The sequence below is a fragment of the Acanthaster planci genome, linkage group LG01 (assembly GCF_054643075.1).
Source record: "Acanthaster planci isolate LZ-2023a linkage group LG01, COTS_SCS, whole genome shotgun sequence".
In the NCBI taxonomy this organism is placed as follows: domain Eukaryota; kingdom Metazoa; phylum Echinodermata; class Asteroidea; order Valvatida; family Acanthasteridae; genus Acanthaster; species Acanthaster planci.
In genome coordinates, this window is record NC_141777.1 from 5,974,764 (window position 1) to 5,996,825 (window position 22,062).

At 41.3% G+C, this 22,062-nt stretch overlaps 2 protein-coding genes across 2 annotated transcripts; both read left to right on the forward strand.

Moving 5' to 3' along the window:
• The first annotated feature begins 254 nt into the window (after nucleotides 1–254).
• LOC147800285 (uncharacterized) lies at nucleotides 255–4,651 on the forward strand. The gene is made up of 2 exons (XM_087145878.1): nucleotides 255–1,214; nucleotides 3,234–4,651. Exons 1-2 carry the CDS (start codon nucleotides 569–571, stop codon nucleotides 3,371–3,373), a joined length of 786 nt encoding a protein of 261 aa, XP_087002004.1. The 5' UTR covers nucleotides 255–568; the 3' UTR covers nucleotides 3,374–4,651.
• Nucleotides 4,652–5,660: 1,009 nt separating this feature from the next.
• On the forward strand, nucleotides 5,661–21,769 carry scfd1 (sec1 family domain containing 1). Its single transcript, XM_022239965.2, has 20 exons — nucleotides 5,661–5,742; nucleotides 7,193–7,352; nucleotides 7,966–8,056; nucleotides 8,851–8,973; nucleotides 9,672–9,759; nucleotides 11,150–11,295; nucleotides 12,074–12,159; nucleotides 12,490–12,589; nucleotides 12,888–13,024; nucleotides 13,494–13,584; nucleotides 13,963–14,036; nucleotides 14,203–14,284; nucleotides 14,904–15,068; nucleotides 16,033–16,112; nucleotides 16,609–16,744; nucleotides 17,072–17,125; nucleotides 17,334–17,386; nucleotides 17,741–17,843; nucleotides 17,998–18,081; nucleotides 19,631–21,769. Exons 1-20 carry the CDS (start codon nucleotides 5,703–5,705, stop codon nucleotides 19,658–19,660), a joined length of 1,923 nt encoding a protein of 640 aa, XP_022095657.2. The 5' UTR covers nucleotides 5,661–5,702; the 3' UTR covers nucleotides 19,661–21,769.
• Nucleotides 21,770–22,062: the final 293 nt, after the last annotated feature.

Consider the following 22,062-nt stretch of genomic DNA (forward strand, 5'->3'; position numbering starts at 1 on the left):
ACTTTTTTCCAAATGGAATGTCAACATGCAAGTCACGCATGTAGCCTGGACTTCACTTGCACACCATATTGAATTACCGACTACCAGGCTACAGTTATGACTAATGAATTCAGAAATATCACGTCGGTGCGGTAGTAATAATAGTGTTATTCCTACATGCGTGTACCTAACGGGGTACGCCTGAGACACCCCCCCCCTCGCGCTGGGCTCTGTGCGCCGCCTCAGTTGACAATGCCCAGAGAGCCGTGTCAACAAAGCTTGGTGTTAAGCTCGCTTGACTGGCTATTCACAAAGACCAGTGACTCACAGTGTTGGCACACATTGTGCAGTGTTTTGAAAGTTTAAAAAATGCACCTTCAGGCTGACAGCGGTGAATGAAAGTGAGCGAATATAAACAGGCAGTATCCAACGGAATTTTAATACCGTATGATTCATAGGGTTATTCCACAGCAAGGTGAGTGACTTACACACTGCGTTCCGGAACCACAAAAATAGCCCAGTCGACCGTTCCGTGTTTGCCAGTGTGCGTTGCTTCGTTTTGAGCAGGAAGGTCATCTGTTCGACTATCATGCGTTGGTTGATGGAATTCAAAATGATGCGTAGCGTCAGAGTGGCTTCAAGTTTACTCCAAGCAAGTAATGCTCCTCCTGAGACGAACAAAAGCGATTGTGTTCTTGAACGACAGACAGTGTATGACGAGGACTGCACTGATCACCGACAGGAAGAAGAAATACTCGACACTATCCAAGAGGTTCCGGAGACTGAGACAGAAAATGACAGTTCGCCAAACGGAGAATCCTCTTCTGTCTCTCTGAAATCCTGTTCAGAACCATCATCACAAGTATGTAATGAAGAACGAACTCTTTCAACCGAGTGCAATACAGAATCCAGTCCAACAAACCCGTCTCACCTCCCACCCTCAACTTCTGCTCCCTTAGTCTCCAAGACCACTGACCACGAGGATGCCTTGTCAGCGGACGAAGGCATCCAAACCTCTCCGCCGTTCGAGACGGACGACCCGTGGGATCAAGAGTCGGGACAGCACGAGATCACCATGACGCCTACAAAGAGGAGGTATTCGATGTCTGCCGTCATCCCACGATCACCAAGGTGCCTGGATGGTCAAGAAGACGACGGGGGAACTAGCGTGACACTCCGCTCTCCTACAAAGTCCTGGCTCGCTGAGGAGGTGAAAGCGCGGAGATGGAGATACCGTAAGATAATACCGACAGATTTCTTGGTATATATATTGTTTGTTTATGAATCTGTCGATTGGTTTTTAGGTAAGCTAAAATTGTTCGGTTGAATAAGCAGTTTACTCCTGGTTTGTGTGTAACACCTTGTACATGTATATTACACTTTTCTGTGAGCATAATTTTACGACTTTCATTAACTGGTTGGTTTGAAAGTGTAACTGTCTGTTGGTGGGACGTTCCACGTCCAAATCATCACCCTTTACCTATCTGATTGTTTCAACTTTCATTCATGTCTTTGCCGTGTTTTCACTGGAATTTATTAATAGTACCCGTTTATTGGTTGGTTGGTTGTTTGTTGTTGTTATTATTATTGTTTTGTTTTGAGTTTGGGCCGGGAAGTTTTGAGTGAAGTGGTGGTGCGTTGGTAATTCATCAAACGCTCACTGGCCTACTGTAGTGACTTATGAATGTAGTAATGCGAACTTTAAATGTACAAGTCAGTGATAATCAAATAAATAAATATCAACTATATATAATATAAATCTCAAACTAACCTTATATAATTACATGTATATACCTCCTAACCTAAATGAAATACCTAATTATCTTTGGTGTGCCTGGACTCCGTTCCTTTTTTTGTCGCTCTGAAAGCTTTTGAAATGTACTCCACTGGACGTGTATACAGACTTTGGCCCACTCTGACTATACTATAGGTTAAAAGTTCGCTGATACAACTTTATGTGCTGACGGGACTCTTGAATCTTGATCCCTCGAATGCTCTCCCGTGGTTGATTGAGTCCAGATAAGCCATCTGTCGTAGTTTTTAAATGACACTTAATCACAGACGGAAATGAGGCCTATACGCTCGCGGAAATGTTATTCTTCGAACTTTTTTGCGACTAGGAATCATGCAATTATTTGCATCTAACGTGAACACGTGTTGATTCGGATGATCCGATGTTCCGTTAATTTCGATAATTTGTACCAGAATTCCTATGCAAATTTAACTTCAAATCGGAGGGCGGCGTCTTAATTGTATTGATTTATTTGTGATATGAATATACATAACAGACTGGATCTTCTTGATTTAGCCAGGTTATTGCCAAATACAAGTCTTCTTCCAAGGTCAAAGCAGCAATAATAACATTGAATTCCATGTAAGGGGCCTACCTGGGGCTGGGAGGTTCCCTTGGGTTCACTAGTCCTAGCCATGAAATAGGGCACTTACTAATTCACCATAATATGCTGTAACCTGCCTAGGCCCTATGACGCATGAGTCATTTTGCCAGGCACTTCCTTCAACAAGCTGTTACCATTTAGAGCCCAGTTTGACAGCTCTAGGGTGTCTACAGGCAGGCATCGGTTAGATGCAATGTTGGTACGTGTATTATTACTAAAAAATGTATGACTGGCGGGGTAGTTTGACTTCTTGCTGCCCTTATTGTTAGCTAGAATAGTCAGGTCGGCGACAAAATGCCGACCACATGTAACGCGTGCCTTCTAGGTCAAGGATAGATAATCCTTCAAACAGGTGATTGAATTCAATCCGTGGCCCCCTTGATACCGATTTAAATTAGATTGTAACATGAGGTGATTTGTCTTTGTAAGTGACAAATGCAAGTGAGATATTTCATGCAAATATCTGGTTTTGATTGGGATAAAAAAATACACCCCAATTTACTGCTCTTTAGAATATTTGTATGTGTTGCTGGTTTGACTTTGTCTCCCGTCACCCTGAGACGTTGAACACTTTCTCTTTACAATACCATTGTTTATTGGAAACCAAAGCAGAAATAGTCGGTAATTTTAAAAATGAATGACCGAAAAAATAAGGGGAAAATTGAAGATGAAATTTTAAATTTGAGTTGTTGTTGTTGTTTTTCGAATTAGAGGCACCTTAACTTTCCAACATTTCTGAGTCGCTTTTTTTTTAAAGAGGGAGAAAGACAAAAAAACGAGGATTAAAAAGGTCACACTTAGTTTTCGCCGTTATTTAGGCCTACGTAATATTTACAAGGTTTTCTCGATATATTGCAGGTCCCAAGAGTTGCTCCTTACCGCATATGGACTGGCTGAAGCAACGAACGGAGACAGCCCTGGACAGGAGTGCAGAGATGCAGAGACGGACGGCAGAACTCTTACGGAACGCTGAGAGCGTGCGCAACCAAGAAGTGTGAAAGAAAAGAGCGATGTCCGCATGTAGAAAATGGGAGGGATCGAACACGGGTTCATTGTTGTGCCGATCTGGGAACACTGTCAATGATCGCAGAGATCGTGCATCGACAATATTATCATGGTCTTAAAATACCACTGTGAAATGTTATTACAAGCACATCGGCTAAAACTAATGTTGGTTTTCAAGCAAATTAGGTCTAGCCTACATGAAACTTACAGGAGCTGCAAGTATTTTAATTTCAAGCTCTTAGCCATCTATTGCGTAACTATTTCTGTGGTGTGAAGCTATTTTTGTAAAAAACAATTTACAGGCTTTTAGGAGAAATGAAATATACACAATAAGTGCCTTTCTCTCATTACTTGAAATAACAACATTTCTGCCTTTTTTTTGGGGGGGGGCATGGTCACTCCCCCCCTCAGCTCTTGTATATCCATTAAAAGAAATAATTATAGTCTTTACCTACATCACACGTCATAAGTAACACGACCATTGACACAGCATCGAATTGGGCTTCGGCACTCCTATTCTCAACTGTGTGTCATTTCTCCTGGCATCTGCAGTGATCATGGTTTCTTTGAAGATATGTTGGTCGTACATTTTTACTTGTGCCCTGCAGATCAAGGTACAACTCACCACAAGCCTTGTATATATGTAAACGCAGACAGGCCATTATTGAAATCTTTAAAGCCAGGCTTGATTTTTCCCAGATGTTAAAACATTATAACACAACACTGAATAAATGCATTCGGGTTTTCTGTTTTTAATTAGTCAAGGGTGGGGCAAAACAAGGTAGCAGCGTCCTCGGTTCACCTTTGCATTAACTTTGCATTAAGCAGCTACTCAGAAACAATTTTTGTGAACAAATTAAATGGCTGTGTCCATACAAAACAACCTCCATTTAAGACACTTAATATCTTAACTCTTAATGATTAAAAATAAAATCCTAATGGGGGCGGCCCCCCATCCGGGCTTGTGTTTAATAAGTTGCCAAGTTGCAAAAAGGCACTTCGTTATGCAAGTACAACATGTTTGAGGGAATTTATTTAAGAAAGACCAAAACTTGACTTTAGTTGTGTTCACCAACCGCACTGTGTATAAGTTCTCCGTGAAGGTCTCAAAAGATTTTTAAAATTCACCAACTCACATGGTATCAAGGGAAATTCAAAAAGCCGTCTCAGACTCTGCGTATTGGTGCATTTAAATAAATAGCTTTAATTGAATTGCAATAAATGCCAGTCATTTTGTTGTATTACGCAATAAACTATTTTTGGACAAAGGCTTAACGATGTATGTCTTCACCCCCCCCCGAAGGCCTTACCGAGGACATCATCTTCACCAAGTGCTTTTTGTTCCAAAGGGGACAATTATTCAGTCCACCGGAATCCAGGGACGTGACGATTGAGAGTTAAATTAATTCAAATGAAAGAGATGGGACGATTAAATGTACATGTATATCGAAATGTTTTTACATTTACACGCACAGTTTTGCACTACGAGTTCAACTTCCGAGTCGTTTATGGAAATTGCTGTGGTTTCTTTGGGCGAAAAGTCAGCATTCACAAAACTTTTGTTTTTAACGGACAGAATAATGTATTTGCCAACCCACTCAAGTTTTACCTGTGTAGTGGGCAATTGCGTAAAATTTGTGGCGCCTCTTGCCGACAAGTGTAAGGCCGATCCTTCAAGTTGTGTTCGTACATGTAACTGATATTTTCTGACAAAACTTGAGGTATTTTTTCTTACACTTACTCATCCAGTGAAAATTTGTTTTGTAGCTCATGCAGAACAATACAAAGTTAACAATCTACGTGTATGCCCATATAATCATCTGTGCTTTTGAATCACGTTTACGCCATCGATCTCTGCTCCCCATTCTGCATTTGTTTCTCGTTCTATGGAAATCCCTCACCTAAAGTTGGCATAAAACAAGTGGGTTTATTCCTTATGTTTTTTTAATCCATTATTCATTATAATTTTTATTTTCAAGGTTCGTGGTTTATTCATTGTCAACAGTAACATAATAATAGAAAAAGTAAAAAAACTGACAATATAGCTTTTAATAATCCCCAACATTTTTGAATCCACACTTCGTTTTCCCTAATCCCGCCTTCGTCTCTGTTCGGTTTCCGCGCGAGTTAATGTACAGTACATGCAGTTGGGAAAGCCCACTGTTACCTGAGGTTGGCGGCCTCGCAGTGAGATATTGAGGGCGCCGTGATATTTTAGTAGTGAGTCTGGCGCACAAGTTGTCACCATCTGTCATTTTAAACGTTTACAATCAATATATTGAAGTTAGGCAGTCTGGAACCCAAACTTACATACACGTCAACATGGCGGCCACCAACAGTACCGTCCGAGACAAGCAGATTGGTAATTTTTGATTTTGTTGTTGAACTTATTTCAGATCTCTTTCTGTAACACTTGTGTCTATTTTTAGTTTGTTAACTTGTCATATTATGTGTGATAATTCAACAAATTGCTCTGAACATCCCCAACTAAATGTGTCAAAAGACATGTTCTGTATGTGCATTAGCCCCGCTACTGCACTAGTGTGGCACGGACTCTCACTCCCGATCCATCCTTAGCCACACATCCGTATGCGCAATTTCTTGTCAGCGTACTGAACATTTTCGGTTTCGAGTCAACTGGGACCCAAACCAACTCGGACCCATGCCAACTCGGACCCATGCCAACTCGGACCCAATACTAACCTGGACCCACGAGCAACTCGGACCCACAACCAACTACAACTAGGACCCAATACTAACTCGGACCTACGACCAACTCGGACCCACCCTGAGTCAACTCGGACCCAACACAAATCAAATTATTTTAAAATAAAATGTGGAATATTTCCTATTGTCGTCGTGTGTCTGCCGGCAAGCTCATTATTAATATTTTGTGATCCCACTTTTTTGTACAATAAGAGGAGCCATAATCTCGAGGGATCATAGAATTGTTTATATAAATCCTGAATTTGCGATTGATAGTTTCCTGTTCAGAGTATTTTTTCACAAAAATTCCACATTGCGGGCCTTTTTTGGATAGAGGCAGGTGGCTACATTCAGAGCTGAGCGCATAGTTTTACTACTATTAGGGGGGTATCTTCGGGAAAAGGCGAATTAAAAAAGTTCATCAAATTGAAATGAAAAGTGATCAATCTGGCCATAATATTGAATTTCCAGCAAAGAAAAATAATCTTGAATTTCCAGTGAAAAAAATAAAGGTCTCTTCGCGAGGTTCAACAGTCGGCGCTATTTAGGTCTACGGGCGCGTATTTGGTGTGGATGTCAGACAACTTGACCGTTTGCCAACTCGACCATCGAGTTGTCCGAAGTCGAGTTGGCAAACGGTCGAGTTGTCTGGACCCCTTTGGTGTAGTGCAACCATAACCCATAAGACTCAGTGGGTCCGAGTTGACTCGAGGTGGGTCCAAGTTGGCGTGGGTCCGAGTTGAGGTGGGTCCGAGTTGGTTGTGGCTCTGAGATGGTCGAGGGTCCGAGTTAGAATTGGGGCTGAGTTGGCATGGGTCCGAGTTGGTCCTCAAAGATGTTGGCAACAGTACATGGGAAACACTGAAGTGTGCCACGTGGCCTGTATTATGGATATAGTAGTATATTTTTGGGAGGGAGTGATCTGATCTTGAATCTTTCCAATTTTAAGGAAAGTTCAAAGGTTATTTTGGAGATGAAATGTAACATGAACATGAAGTAAATATTACATAATTGTCACTTTTTTTTTCTATATAAAGATGGGTGCTTTAAAGAGCTATCAGAATTTGTGTAAAGAAAATAACTTGAAGATCTGGTTTTTATGACAGCTGCCTTGAAGTGTATGCTAAATCTGAACCTACCGGTAACCAAGACCTCACTCAATGAACCAACATGGAAAGTACTGGTATACGATCGCTTTGGTCAGGACATTATCTCACCGCTGCTGTCTGTTCGAGAACTCAGGGATATGGGTGTCACTCTTCACTTGTAAGTGAAAAACGGTTTCGAGAAAGACGTGTATAAATTTGACTTCTTACAAATGGAGGTGTCCATGGCAAAATGACGGAATAATTAATTAGCAGTCTGACAATGTCATGATCATTAACCTTAACACTCCAGGGTATGCCTTTTAGAAACCCTGCCAGTCCCATCAAATTGTATAATTTGTCAAAGTGGATTGCCTGCCCATTGTAACAAGATCCAATAGGTCAACTCTCCCCAAAGCCAAACAGCCTAGGAATGTGTGGTTGCCAGTCACCACAAGATCCAACAGTGGCATTGTTCAATGGGACTAGCTCCCATTGTCTCAACATGGCCAGTTTGTTCGGCTGCTGTTGATTGCCAAGTGCAACAGACTTTTTCACCTGATGCAGTGTGTTTTGAATGTAAAGTTGTGCCAGAACAAAGAAATCAGTTTATTTTGATGAACAGTACAACACAAGATGATGCTTGTATTGTTGGAAAAACAAATAAAAAGTATTGACCAAAAATCTCATAGGTATATATTTCCACTCATGGCATGGTTGGAAATTTCTGTGTAATGTTCTGAAGATTTTAAAATTAACATGTACGTACATGTAAGTTGATTTTGTTCTGCCAGACTTCTCCATTCAGATCGTGACCCCATCCCTGATGTTCCTGCAGTCTATTTTGTCTTGCCCACCGAGGAGAACGTTCAGCGAATATGTCGGGTAAGCCTTGTCCCCCCTTGGAATTAGTCGTTCAATCCCTTAAATTCCCAATGTACACCTGGACCGGAACTTGGTTAATTATAGTGACAGTAAAAACCTGTTGAGAAACTTTTTTCTTTGGGCGACCACACCCTCCAACTTGTGTGGTTGTAAATCAATGATCTGTTGCCAAAACTCTCCCGTATCCATCAAAGCCCACCATAAGGTTCTGTAGGATATTACAGGGTTTATAAATGCAGAATGCAGTAACCCCTGCCACTCGGGCCTCCTTGCACATCTGCATCAATTTGAACAAGGACTGCCACTCTGGCATTGGTCTGCAGAGTCAAAGCAGATGATGCCACAACTCGCAACACTCCAAGGGTGCTCTCAGCTTGGTCTCCCGAGACTGAGCTGCCAATGATGATGATGATAAATGCAGAACTTAGCCCCTGTTACTGTCTATTGTGATTTACATGTATGTCTTTCAAACGTTTTGGTACAAAAAGACTGCCATTGGTTTCCTGCAGTTTTCCTGAAACTGAAAGATTCCTTGAAAAATGCAATAAGAATAAAGAGCAAAAGTGGAAGAAAAGTGGAACACTCAGAAGCATGGGTCAAGCTTTGAGGTGCTGCACATTTTAGAAAATTTTGAGGTAGTTAGTTTTGACACCCACCCCGGCTTGGGATTTTTTTTTATCCCATTTTCATGACACAGTATCTTCTTTTGTAGATTTCTTGTTTTCTTGAAGCTTTTTTCTAATATTTTATCAAATTCAACTGAAGTGAAATGACTTTTGTTTCTCTGTTTTCAGGATTGCCAAAGCCAGTTGTACGAGGCCTTCTATCTGAATTTCATCTCAGCCATCTCTAGACAGCTGCTTGAAGAGCTGGCTGGCGCGGCACTCCAGTCAAATACAGTCTCACAGATATCTAAGGTGAGCTTGTCAGTTCTGTAAGATCAGGGAAGAATGTGAAATGAGATGTGAGATTGCTGCTACTTCAAGGCTTGGTTTCATTTGCTTTGAATGTGCTCCTTGGAGACATTTATCTATGCATGGCTGAGCATAAACAACACAGGTCTTATCCCAGAACTCTACACAATGCATCCTTTGCAGTCAGCCACGTGTTACTACCAATAATCCCCAATCTTCCAAAATCTTTTGAAAGTATCGGGAAGATTTTAGAGGATTAAGGAGGGTTAGGGTTATAGACATTTGCACCAGGTAATGTAAATTGGGGTGAACTGACACACAGTAACAGTTGTCTGTAGTGAATTCTTAGTACAATATATTCTTAGAGTGTTGGTAGTCATATTGTAACACCAAAGGTGGAAAGGGAGATTTGAATATACCAGTTACGCCTCCTTTATAATCGCCTTGGCCACTGTAGTATGCATAATTTCTTCATGATATCCATAGGCAATGCCCAAATCACCTGGATGCGGCTGAGAGTTTTACACATGTCTATGGAGAGTGCCAGCAAGCTGCTAAACATTAGCTTCCATTGGCAAGCATGTTATTGCCAGCCGCAGCCTTAACTTTTGGATACAGTCTCACACATCCAGAATGCATGACAGATTACTGTGTAGAAGGAATACTAAGACACTTAGACGGATTTCTTTTTTTTGTTGCAGGTTTTCGACCAATACCTGAATTTCATCTCAATGGAAGATTTCTTTTTCACAGTCAGACATCAAAATAGGGATACAATCTCATACTATAGTAAGTACAGTCCACTCTCATCACAACAAAGATCAGAGTAATTTTCTTGTAGCCTCCAGAATTTGTTATAAGAGGATTGGAAATACTAAAAAATCCAAAGAATTTGAGGGATTGGGACCCTCAGAATTTCCTTATAACTGTATGTAATATCTGAGTGGTTTGTGCATGAACAGTCAATCATGTTGCTACATAGGCTATAGTGTAGTTGCTGTGCATGTTAAGTGCAGTTTTGAACAAATCTCTTGGATTTTAATTCAGCTGTCCCAGATCCTACAAAATCCACCTGTAGGTTTTGGAGGATTTCATAGGATTGCAAAAAGAACTCAACTACCTGAAGCTTGATGCCCCTTGAAATGTATGAATGAGTGAAAAACATGTGGTTGGGTTTCTGTGGAATGGAAGATTTTGAAATTCCGAAAGGGTCCTGGCAAAATTGTCCAAAAAATGGAAGCTTATCTTTCACTTTTTTGAATGCCCACGGACAATCAAATTCCATCCCACTTCCTCTGTTACGATGAATACGCAGGATAGCTAGTCACCAGTGTTGCTGTCCAGCCCTTTGCAAGTCCTTTCACAAGACCAATCATGAGCTTGTGGCCTGGCTCAAGACTTGATGACTTGTGAGGGACTTACCAGGGACTTGTGAGGGACTTACAGGGACTTGTGAGGGACTTACCAGGGACTTGTGAGGGACTTACAGGGACTTACCAGGGACTTGTGAGGGACTTACAGGGACTTGTGAGGGACTTACAGGGACTTGTGAGGGACTTACCAGGGACTTGTGAGGCACTTACCAGGGACTTGTGAGGGACTTACAGGGACTTGTGAGGGACTTACAGGGACTTGTGAGGGACTTACCAGGGACTTGTGAGGGACTTACAGGGACTTGTGAGGGACTTACAGGGACTTGTGAGGGACTTACCAGGGACTTGTGATGGACTTGATGGCAACACTGCTAGTCATTAACAGTCAGATTCAGTCTACTGGCTGGTGCACACACATCTGGTTTCCATGGTAACACTATCACCGGGTATTCACAGTGGCCCCCTTTGATGGCAGCGAGCATTATGATAACTATTGTACAGAGTTCCAGGAGCACTGCACACAACCCAACACAGTGCTCAATGCCACTGGAGTGGACCACTGAGAATATACAGTGGCATTGTTCCTGGATTTGTCCATAGCTAAACTGCATATGTCATGGCACTATCAGGAACAAAAAGTTACAGCCAGTCTGTCAGGCTGATTTGGGCTTAAAGTCCCCAGCCGTCAAAAAACAACTTCTTGACAAATATGGAATGTATCCAATACCATTTTGTTACTGAGAAAGGGATGGTTGAACATTTTTAAACGTTTGAAAACTTTCTGTAAACTTTTCCAATCTGTGAAGGTATGAACAACGCCTATGTCAAAGACACAGAAATGGATGCTATCATGGACACCATAACAGCTAGTCTCTTCTCTGTCTGCGTCACTCTTGGCACGGTGCCAATCATCCGATGCCCCAAGGGAAATGCAGCTGAGATGGTGGCAGAGGTTAGGACATCTGCTTCATGTTCTCGTGCCACTTCTAGCCATAACTGCGTGTAGTTTATATAATACCTGCATAAATCCTGATCATCTGATTGGTGGATCATTAATCACATGTCACTGAATTATTTATCCTTTTCAACAGTATCCGTTGAACAAAACTTCATTTCACTTGACTGGTTCCCGCCCCAATTTCATGTATTTCATTCACAGTAAGAAAGAAGAAAGCAATATAGGAATGGGAACCAGTCTAACATTACACAAATCTACCAGTGGATGGCGCTTCAGATGCAAATCTCTTTTGCAAAAAGGCAGATGTTAATATGCGAGGCCCGTCAATTTGTTTTCCCAACAGAAAAAGATTTATGTGGGTATCGTATAAAACAAATAATAAATGTTTCACATTTGTGCAATAGTAAGAATAATTTCATTCAGTGGCAGGTGAAATTGTTTATTCCACCTGGCTTTGCCCCATGGAATTATACATTTCATCTGTCACCTCATGAAACTATTCTTACCATTACACTCATGACATTCATTATTTGTTTGCTGTCATATCAGTGTTGTAAATTTTGTAAAATATATTCAGGACTGCTCAAACCTAGCCATTACTGTAGAAAATTGTCCCAAGTGATAGAACAAAATATGAGAATTTGACTGTAAGTTTCAAAGGGGCCCTTTGAGGGAAATGTTCCGTGGGATGCTGTACTGTTTACAGTCCTCAAAGTATTTGGTTGGTAGTGGGATGGAAGTTTAGTGTCTTCATTCTCTTCTCTTGCTCTAGAAACTTGACAAGAAACTACGGGAGAACCTGAGAGATTCTCGCAACAGCCTCTTCACAACAGACTCCATGCAGGCGGGACAGTTCAGGTAGACGTTAGTCAAGTATTTCCATATTGGCAGTATCTTACAGTGTCTTTAAAGCGATTTGTGATTTAACCAAAACGGAACAGAAATTTCTATTTTGCGATAGGAAAGCCAAACCTTGACTACATGCCTGCCTCATGTTAACTTTCTTGAAACCTTTTATTCTTGCTCTGCCCAAGAGTTCACCTGCTACGCTGCATGAAAGCCTGATAGCTCTAAGTACTGCCTAGGCAACCTGAACAGCTAAAGAAGGCTTCATTTGTATAAGATTTCTCTCCTTAACATTTCTTAAATGCCTAGAACTGAAAGTTTGTTTGGTTTTTCATTGTGTAGCTTCCAGCGACCACTATTAGTCATCCTAGATCGCAATATGGATCTAGCTACCCCACTGCATCATACGTGGACCTATCAAGCCTTGGCACACGATGTTCTGGTATGTCTGCATCAGAGCCACCATTTGAGTTTCATTTGGAGTATTCCTGGTTTATGCCTATACCAGTGACCTTCCAGGACCTTAATGATGAGACATGTTTCTTGTTTTTCAAACGGAATTTGGCAACTAAAAGCAGATCTAAAGTGCTTTTTGGCAGTAAGAATTGAAGGATTTGGAATAAATGTTGTTTATGAACACAAAATAATGTAAGGTTTGTTTGAAATGTTGCATAGTTGAGCATTGTTGTTCGTCATATCTCATTTCTGATGTTTTGTCATCCTGTCATTTTCCACAACAGGATCTTCAGTTGAACCGAGTCGTGATTGAGGAGACGGTAGATGTAGGTCACTCCACAACGGGGTCGCGACCCAAGAAAAAGACTAAATCCTACGACCTCTCGTGTCACGACAAATTCTGGTCTGGCCAGAAAGGAAAGTGAGTGATAGGCTAATGTTAGTGCGTGGACTCTAGATGAGTTCATGTGGGTAACGTGGCCAAATTTTGTTGAGTTGCTGAGCATGGAAAAGGTGTGTCAGCAAAACCGGGTTGCCAACCAAAACATGCAAAATGCATTGGTTGCGATTTATTGTAGGTAGATTTTTGCTCAACACGTAAATTTGCTAAGCACATACATTTTTGTGCTAAGACCATGTCCAGATTACTTGGCTATGGCTTGCAATTATGCACAATTCCATGGTGAATGGCTTCAGTCACATCCATAGACTCATGCCATTTGGACATTGCCTGAGCAACTGTACACTTGAAACTGATTTTTCACACCCTACAATCAAAGAAACAAATCAATGAGTAGTGTGTAAAAATTCAAACTCAGAAGGAAACAGTTTTTATCACATTTCCTTCGGTTGATTTTGAATTGCTTTTTTTTTTTGGCCTAACTGTTTAGTCCCTTCCCAGAGGTAGCTGAGGCAGTTCAGAGTGAGTTAGAAACCTACCGAGCGTCGGAAGACGAGGTCAAGAAACTCAAGGCTGCCATGGTGAGCTGGTTACTGGCTCTCAACTCCATGTCAGAGGACAAATTGATCAATCCCTTCAGTTTTGCACAGAATTTGTCCGTGCCGTCGGAAACCTTCAACATGACATAATTAGTTCTACACAAAAAAAACTGGAATCCTGCAGTCTGAAATCACTGTTCTTTACTTCAAGTCATTAATTAATGAATAAGGGGTCACTTTATATTTTTAAGACTTGAATTAGTTTCTGCTGGTTGAAAGGAATTAAATGGGATCTGGACACAAAGGTCAGTTGAATGAGCACCGAGTTATTTTGGAAGTTGCTGCTTTGAATTTGAGTTCAGTTGATGAGGTTCAGTCCTCTGCAACGAGGTCATCAGTGGGCTTATTGTTTTAAATCAGGGTCTTGAAGGAGAAGATGAAGGAGCCATCAGCATGCTGTCAGACAACACGGCCAAACTCACCTCAGCTGTAAGGTAAATAAAGCATTCATTCAGAGAGGTTATTTGATAAGGGGAAAGAATTATAGCAGAGGTTTTGAAACTGGCATACCACCTTAACATTTCATTTACTGAGCAGTCGGAGAATTTGTATATAAATGCCTTCTGATGTCAATCGTGTTTGTCACTAATTTGTCTACAGTTCTCTCCCTGAGCTTCTTCAAAAGAAGAAAACAATTGACATGCACACCAATGTAGCCACAGCACTCCTGGACCAAATCAAGGTAGGTCACATCAAGAAATGGATCACCGACTGTTAATATATTATCTTGGGGTAAGAGGAAATTATATCTGGTGTTTCTGTTTTGTGGATATAAGGCTGCATTACAAATTTGAAAAACAGGTTTAGGTTTCTTAGTATTTACATTAGCTCATGTAGAGAACATCCTTTTTTGTTTTAGCATATATTTCTGTAGACAAATTCAGTGACCGTGGTTATGCTCTTACTGGTCCCTTGAATGGCCCCCGCTAATGGTGGTAAGCATTGTGATTACTATTGTACTGAGCCTCTATTCTGTCACAGTCGCTCTGTGCAAAATTTTAAACCCAACACAATGCTTCTGCCATAAAGAGGGACCATCGCAAATGTCCAGTTAAACATTGTCTAAACATTGAAAATTTCTCTTCTCCAAAATAGTTAATATTTGAATCCACTTGTTCATGTTTATATGTATTGGTGAAAATTGACAATTGAACTGTAAAAGCACTTTTTCTTTGTAAAATGATTACCAAAAGTGGGCATGCACAATGGAACTTTTTTTTAACTTCTGAATTTTATCAATTGCATTGCTTGTCTGTCTCTTTATGCTTGTCTGTCTGTCTCGTTGTTTCCTCCTGCGTCAGGCCCGTAAGTTGGATGTTTATTTTGAGTTGGAGGAGAAGTTGATGAGTAAACAGTCCCTGGACAAGTCCCTGATGGACGTGATCACGGACCCCGATGCAGGAACGCCAGATGACAAGATGAGACTCTTCATTATCTTCTTCATCTGCACTCCGACCATGAGCGACGTGAGTAGTAGGAAGAAGAGCTAGAATTGCTAAGCGGATTTTGTGTTAACCAACATTGAGTGGGAAACCAGTCTTAAGGAACATAATTTGCATGCTGTTTCAGCTGGTAGCCCGCTTCTGCTGAGCATAATGTCTTTGCACAGCTAACAACTGTACTTAATTGCTCCAAGACATTAGAGCCTGTTTGCAAGTGAAATGTTTCAGGACAGTGTACTGTAATTTGATTGTTCTGTTTGTTTAAACCCTTCTCGGTGGGAATTTCTTTCTGAAAGCCGACTCCAAGAATTCCAGCCTCGCTTGGCCACGAAGGCCACCTGCCAAACCGCAAATTCTCGGTTTGTGGCCCAGTGTGCTCTGCACGCTTCGAATTACATGGTGAAAAGGCTGATTGTTTGGTGGCATGCGGCTCTACTCAAGCTTCCACATTCCCGTTGCCTCTTTTCAAATTGGGGACTATTGTGAAGCTGGAGATTATGATGCAAAATCGGTCTTTTCGTTTCTGGGCTACACACAAAGACCAATTACCATATACACAAGAGCCAAGGTCTGCTTTCTTTCACTGTGTTCGCTGGAGCGTAGGCCGAGAATAATAGCTGAAAAGTGGGCTGAGGATCTCAATTTTTACGGCATGTTTTAACACGTCCCGGCGTGAAGGGGTTAAGTTTAATTTGTCCAGTTCTGTTATTTTTTCTAAGGAGAGGATATAGTAGCTTTTCACAAGCTGTCTACACAAAGTTCTTGAAGAAACAGAAAGAGTAAATCTAACAAAAACATTGCCCAAAAGGTTGACTTAAGGCTGAGTCAGCTTGCTGCAAATGCAAACTCAAAGGTTAACTTGTAATGATGTAGCAATCATTCATTCGGCAAATTTGCTAAGGTGAAGACGTTTTTGCTCCTGACAAATTTTACCTTGAGTGTTTTTTCGGGAATGCTTAGTACTTGTCATATGTCATTTTGTCCACAGTCCGAGTTGGACCAGTATTCCGTTGCATTGGAGTCTGCAGGGTGTAACCTCTCACCACTACAATATGTCAAAAGATGGAAGTCAGTGTTTCAAGATGCCTTTTCACAGATTATGTTAATGTTTATATCAGGTTTTACACCAGTAGATTTTGCATGCATAATTAGAATTCGTGTGAAAATTGGCTGAATGGCAAACATTTTGTAGTTAGTTACTCAATGAAATAGGACATACATTTCTGAATCATGTCAAGTTCACGTTCCTTTCTTGTTGATACTTGCAGAAATGCTAAGATTAAGTGTGTTGTAATGTGTAAAATGATACTAGAAAAAGCTGACCAAACTAGCTTTTCTTGTTTTCTTCAGATGAAATGAATTTACAAAGACATAATTCATAAATGTAATAACAATCAGACGTTTTTCTCTCTGGGAGAAGTCATGCAAGTTAACAACAAACCACAAACTGCATGTGGCAATCTCATCAGGATATCTCTGACCACAGTACATTATTGTTTCATTTATGTTATCACTTAATAATTCATCAAGGGTTCTGACATTTCTTGAATGGCTCTTCTTGTAGACACTACACCAAGATGACAGCCCCTAGCCAGTATGCAGGCGGAGGTACCAAGACTATTAGCATGTTCTCTAAGCTCATGAGCACCGGTTCCCAGTTCGTCATGGAGGGCGTCAAGAACTTTGTCGTCAAGAAACATGTGAGTACGATCATTAAAAATTGTTTTGTTTGCTTGTGTTTGTTGTAACCAAGACTCCTCAAGACAACCGTAAGACCAACACAAGACCTCCGGTCTGAATTCAAGTCATTAGCTGTTCATTTGAACTGCAACAAAAGCATTCCTTTGTCACATTTTACCCCGTTACTTGTGCCTGGTCTTGTGACTAGCCTTGTGTTTAGTCATGTGATGGTCGTGCAACAACTCCATTGGCCGAAGGAGAATGTGTACTTCTGCAAAAACAATAGGGAGCAGTTTTTTGAATTTGTGAAGTGAAATATTTGGATGCTTGCTCTCTCCTTCTGTTAGAACTTACCAGCAACACGGATTGTCGATGCTTTGATGGAGCTCAAATCTAACCAGGTTGGTTTTATTAATGTGTTATTTACATTTGCAGGCAAACTTTGGTGTTGTATTACATTTTTTTCTTAAAAATCATTGACACCGACACACTGACAGAATTAATGTGAAAAACATTGTATTGACTGTTGGGATAAATTTGGAATTTGGAATGGAGAGGCTTGACGTTCATCCAACTGAACTTCTCTCGTCTTGTTTGACTTATTTTTAGGAAACAGATGATTATCGATACTTTGACCCTAAACTGCTGCGAGTTACAGACAGGTAAGAAGTGAAATGGACTAACATTCATGAACAGCATTTGACTGAAATGTACAGTTTAATGTTGAAATCATGCACGCACAATATTCATATCGAATACCATGTGATTGAATATGCAAATTTATCATAGCATACAAAGCAAGAAGACCCCTTTGAATGGCAAACTAAAACTTCAAATAGGGTTGAAGTCAAATGATTTCACTATACATTACATGCTGGACACTAGATTGCACTAGGGGGCGCTGTTTATGATGTAGATGTATCTCACGTATGTTCGTGAGCTTTCAGCTTGCATGCAAATCAAATCAAATCAAATTAAATCAAACTGGCATCCTCTTATTGGTTTTCATGTACCAGCTCAGCTATCCCGAGAAACAAGACCCCATTTCAAGATGCCATCGTCTTCGTGGTCGGAGGCGGCAATTACATTGAATACCAGAACCTGATAGACTATGTCAAGGTACGTGGACCTTGGGAATAAAGACTTGAAAGGTTGGAATCTCACCGCAATATAGTTTTCCCCCCAGAGTTTAAAACAGCATTTGGTATCAACTTTTTCGAAGTTTTTTTGTTCATTACTTGGTTCTGTTCTCCTTTTTTCTCCTCCCTAACAGAGTAAATCTAGCACAGCAGGATCTGGAAAGAAGATAACTTATGGCTGCAGTGAATTATTTAATGCTGATCAGTTCTTGAAACAGGTAATTTCTTGGTAGGACTTAGCCTACTCAGCGCCCAGGGCCGGTAGAAGGGATTTGCAATATGTCACCCCCCAAACTTGGCCATTCTGCATTCATTCACTTCCAAAGTGCTGCGTCATGGTGATTGCCACTGCTCAAATATCCCTCACAACATGTCATGCTGCATAGAGTACAGAAGTGAATATGTAATGTGCACAATTATGTGTGTAAAAGGCCATCAGTGCCAGAACCAGCACGTGAACCAACATGGGCGTGTACTCCATCCGTTGCACTACACTCTCCGGTTCAAATGACGTCATGCTTTGGTACTCAGTAGACCTGTGACATAATGATGGCATGCTTTGTTTACTTGCGCACTTTTCTGACAGGGCCATGAGATCCACCGAACTCTCACAGGAAAGTGCAGAGGTTAACAAAGCAATGCATCTTTGTGTTGTATTGGTCAAGTCTGGTCAGGTCTAGCCTGGTTAGGTTAGGTCAGGTCTGGTCTGGTCTGGCCTAGTCAGGTCTGGCCTGGTCAGGTCTGGTCTGGTCAGGTCAAGTCTGGTCAGGTCTGGTCTGGCCTTGTCTGGTCTGGTCAGGTCTGGTCTTGCCTAGTCTGGTCTGGTCTGGTCTGGTCTGGCCTGGTCTGGTCAGGTATGGTCTGATCAGGTCTTGCCTGGTCTGGTCTGGTCTGGTCAGGTCTTGCCTGGTCTGGTCTGGTCAGGTCTGGCCTGGTCTCTTCTGGTCAGGTCTTGCCTGGTCTGGCCTGGTCAGGTCTTGCCTGGTCTGGTCTGGTCAGTCTGGCCTGGTCTGGTCTGGTCAGGTCTGGCCTGGTCTCTTCTGGTCAGGTCTTGCCTGGTCAGTCTGGCCTGGTCTGGTGTGGTGTGGTCCTAGAGGCTACTGAAACTTAAGAATGCTGGCACTTTACAAAAGTGGAGGAAATGGCTGTCAATTTATGAGAATTTAGCGCTTAAAAATGGTGAGCTGCTTTGCAGCTGATCGTAATCACATACATAAGAGTCTCCATTGTTGATGTTACAGGTTTCCAGATTTAGAGAAGCTTAAAATGTAAAACTTACTAAAATGCCAGTCTTGTATATAATAATGCGACCTGGTTGTGAGAAGCAATTGCCGTCCCCGGTTCAGTTATCCAATCACTTTAAAAGTGACCAAACTTGGAGTTTATCACCCATCGGTCATTGCTTCTTCATGAAGATTGTGGTTCTACAAGTTAATCTTGGAAGTTTCCCAATTTACCTTGATTTAATTTGAATACCCCAATATACTGGTGACGTCACACTTCCTTTACATGTGCACTGTACTGTGGTAGCTCAATAAGGATGACAGATTTGAAGCTCTGTAGGAAAGTGTTCATGTAAATGTGATGTCACCAGTACATAGGCTTCAAAGCCTAACTTTCTTGTGGTTTGAATTAGTGCGTGTCTGATATAAAAAGGATGTTTGGACACTTGGCTCATCTCAGCACTCATAAACAGATGTGAGAATTGTGGTTGAAATTCATTATCACAATTCTGTTTCCTCTTTCTGTGTTTATATATTCTTACAGTTAACACAACTTGGACAGGAGAAGGTCTAATGGAAGAATTCCCAGATCTGTACAGTCACCAAAGTAGGAAAAAAAATCAGCCTGTAATATACATTTCAAATTGTTTGTAGAATGGTGTAAAATGGAATAGAAAGAAATTCCTAAAGTCAGTGTCATGATAACAGTTTGCTTTGCATGTCACTTGGAAAAGGGTCACATTTCATATTTGGTCTATATGTGTGGAACAGAATCGTTCACAGAAGGGGAGTATTTGTGACCAATTATTCTAAAACCAGTCTGAAGAATAATTAGCTTTTATTTGGAAAATGATAACCAGTGTAGACATCAACAATGCAAATTTTACAATATTCTTTGCTTGTGCCCACCAAAGTGTTTCTACAGACCAAATGTTTCAAGTTGGATGTCATCGAAAACACTGATTAACAGCAGAGGATGGCCAAACATCGGAATTACTCACTTCAGTCTGGTTTTGGGGGATGTCTGATCACATTTGGGAAATTCCAATTGTTTTTGGGGGTAGAAGTTTTGGCTGGCTGAACCCAGCTCCCTTCAAGAAGTTCCTTGTTCCTGCAAGTGATATTTTACGGGATTTAAAATGGTTTTGGGTAGTTTTAATCTAAGCGACCTAACTTGAACAGTTGGAAGGTGTCTTCATGTGGATGCTGAACTAGTGTAATTGGCATTTGGATGAAGAATTTGGCCCATAATTATTCTAAAACTGATCAATGACTGATTGCTCAGTATTTCAAGAGAAAACCTACCAACTTCCCAGATTCTTCCAAATTTACCAGATTTGTGTAAGAGGATGTGGCAGGAGTGTGGAATGTACAGAGTACTGAAATGAACACAGTACGTGCACAATTATGTGTGTAAAACTCAGTAGCGAGGGAACTAGCGTGTGAATCAACACACCTGCGTACTCTGTTTGTTTACACTACACTTTCCGGTTCAAAATGACGTCACACGTTGGTACTCCACACCCTAGTCATTGTTATTTCTCTGTGTGCTTGACACCCCTTGAAGTGTGTGCTATTGAATTCCTGCACGGTGGTAGATTTTGAAGGCATTGGGAAGGTTAACAGCAAAATTGCCTCGGAAATCATGGTTGACGGTAATATTTTTCATGCAAGGAGTCTTGGGTGTATTCTGTCGGTCAACAATTGGTCACAAACACAGAGTATGACAGATCTACACATGAACAGGCCTGACATTCCATCTTGCAGTTCTCACACACAGCCTGCAAGGCCTGTTATGCACAGACTAGAAACCAGGGACCATTTGTATTGGCAAATATCTTGTTTTAATGCTAAGCAGAAACCAGCTGTAAACCTGCTTTATTGAAGCAGTATTTTAGCTAGTAATTTTTTTGCTGAACAAAATGCTTCCCAAGCTTTAGCTGTGTCTGAATTTACGTGGCTGTGGCTAGGAATTATGCACTACTCTATCGGTAGTAGCCACATCCACTACCATAGACTCGTATGTAATTTCAAGCCGCAGCCAAGCAATTCGGACATGGCATTAGCAAGTTTTCACACGTAGCAGCTCTTTGGCCTTTGGTCTTACTTTATAATGAGGACAACATTGGCCCACGGTCTGAAAATGTGCTTTGCTCTGAGAAAATTGAATGCCTCGTAATTTGATTGGTGTGGCACACATGCAAGTGGGCATTTGGCATGCAGTACCTCTGTGCTCACATAATGGGCCAAGTCAGAATCAACCGGCTGAGGCTAGGAATGCATACATGCCTGTGGGAAGTGGCTGTAGCCACTAGTCACTAGCCAGTGGCTTACCATTGGCACATGTGTGATTCCTAGCCACAACTTTCTGACATGGCCATATTTAGTAGCACCCTGTCAGAGTTTATCAAGGGAAGAATTTACCAAACTTCCAGATCTATCTCAAGCTCCCTTTCAAGAAATGAATGCAGTTCTCGGCTATTCCTGTCAGGTGTGTTATCAATATCACTATGCGTGTGTGATTTTCAGGGTGTTAACGTCAAAGCTCTGTGAATTTTGTTGGACAGCTAACATGGAATAGTTATGCACAGTAACTCACAATATGATGCCGAGTTTTAATGCCAAATAATTGATGGCTGAAAATAAACGAACATGTATATTTGTTCACTTGCATTTTAATGAACTTCGCGCTTGATGAGTGATGTTTATGTAGGAGTTGTTGAGAGAGGTTGATAGAGGCAAGTGCTAAGTTTGGGTGGTGTGTCTTGCATTGTGTATAGTGGAGGTGTTCTGGTATTGTCATAGTCAAGACTCAAGGTTGTCACGAGACCTCCAGCTTGAATTCAAGTCACAAGCTCTTCAAATGAAGTGCAACAAAAGCATTCCTTTGTCATTGTTCACGCTGCTATTGGTGTGTGTCAGGTCTCCAGATGGCATTTGAAGCAAGATATGGGATGGAGAGAACCCCCTCGCCTT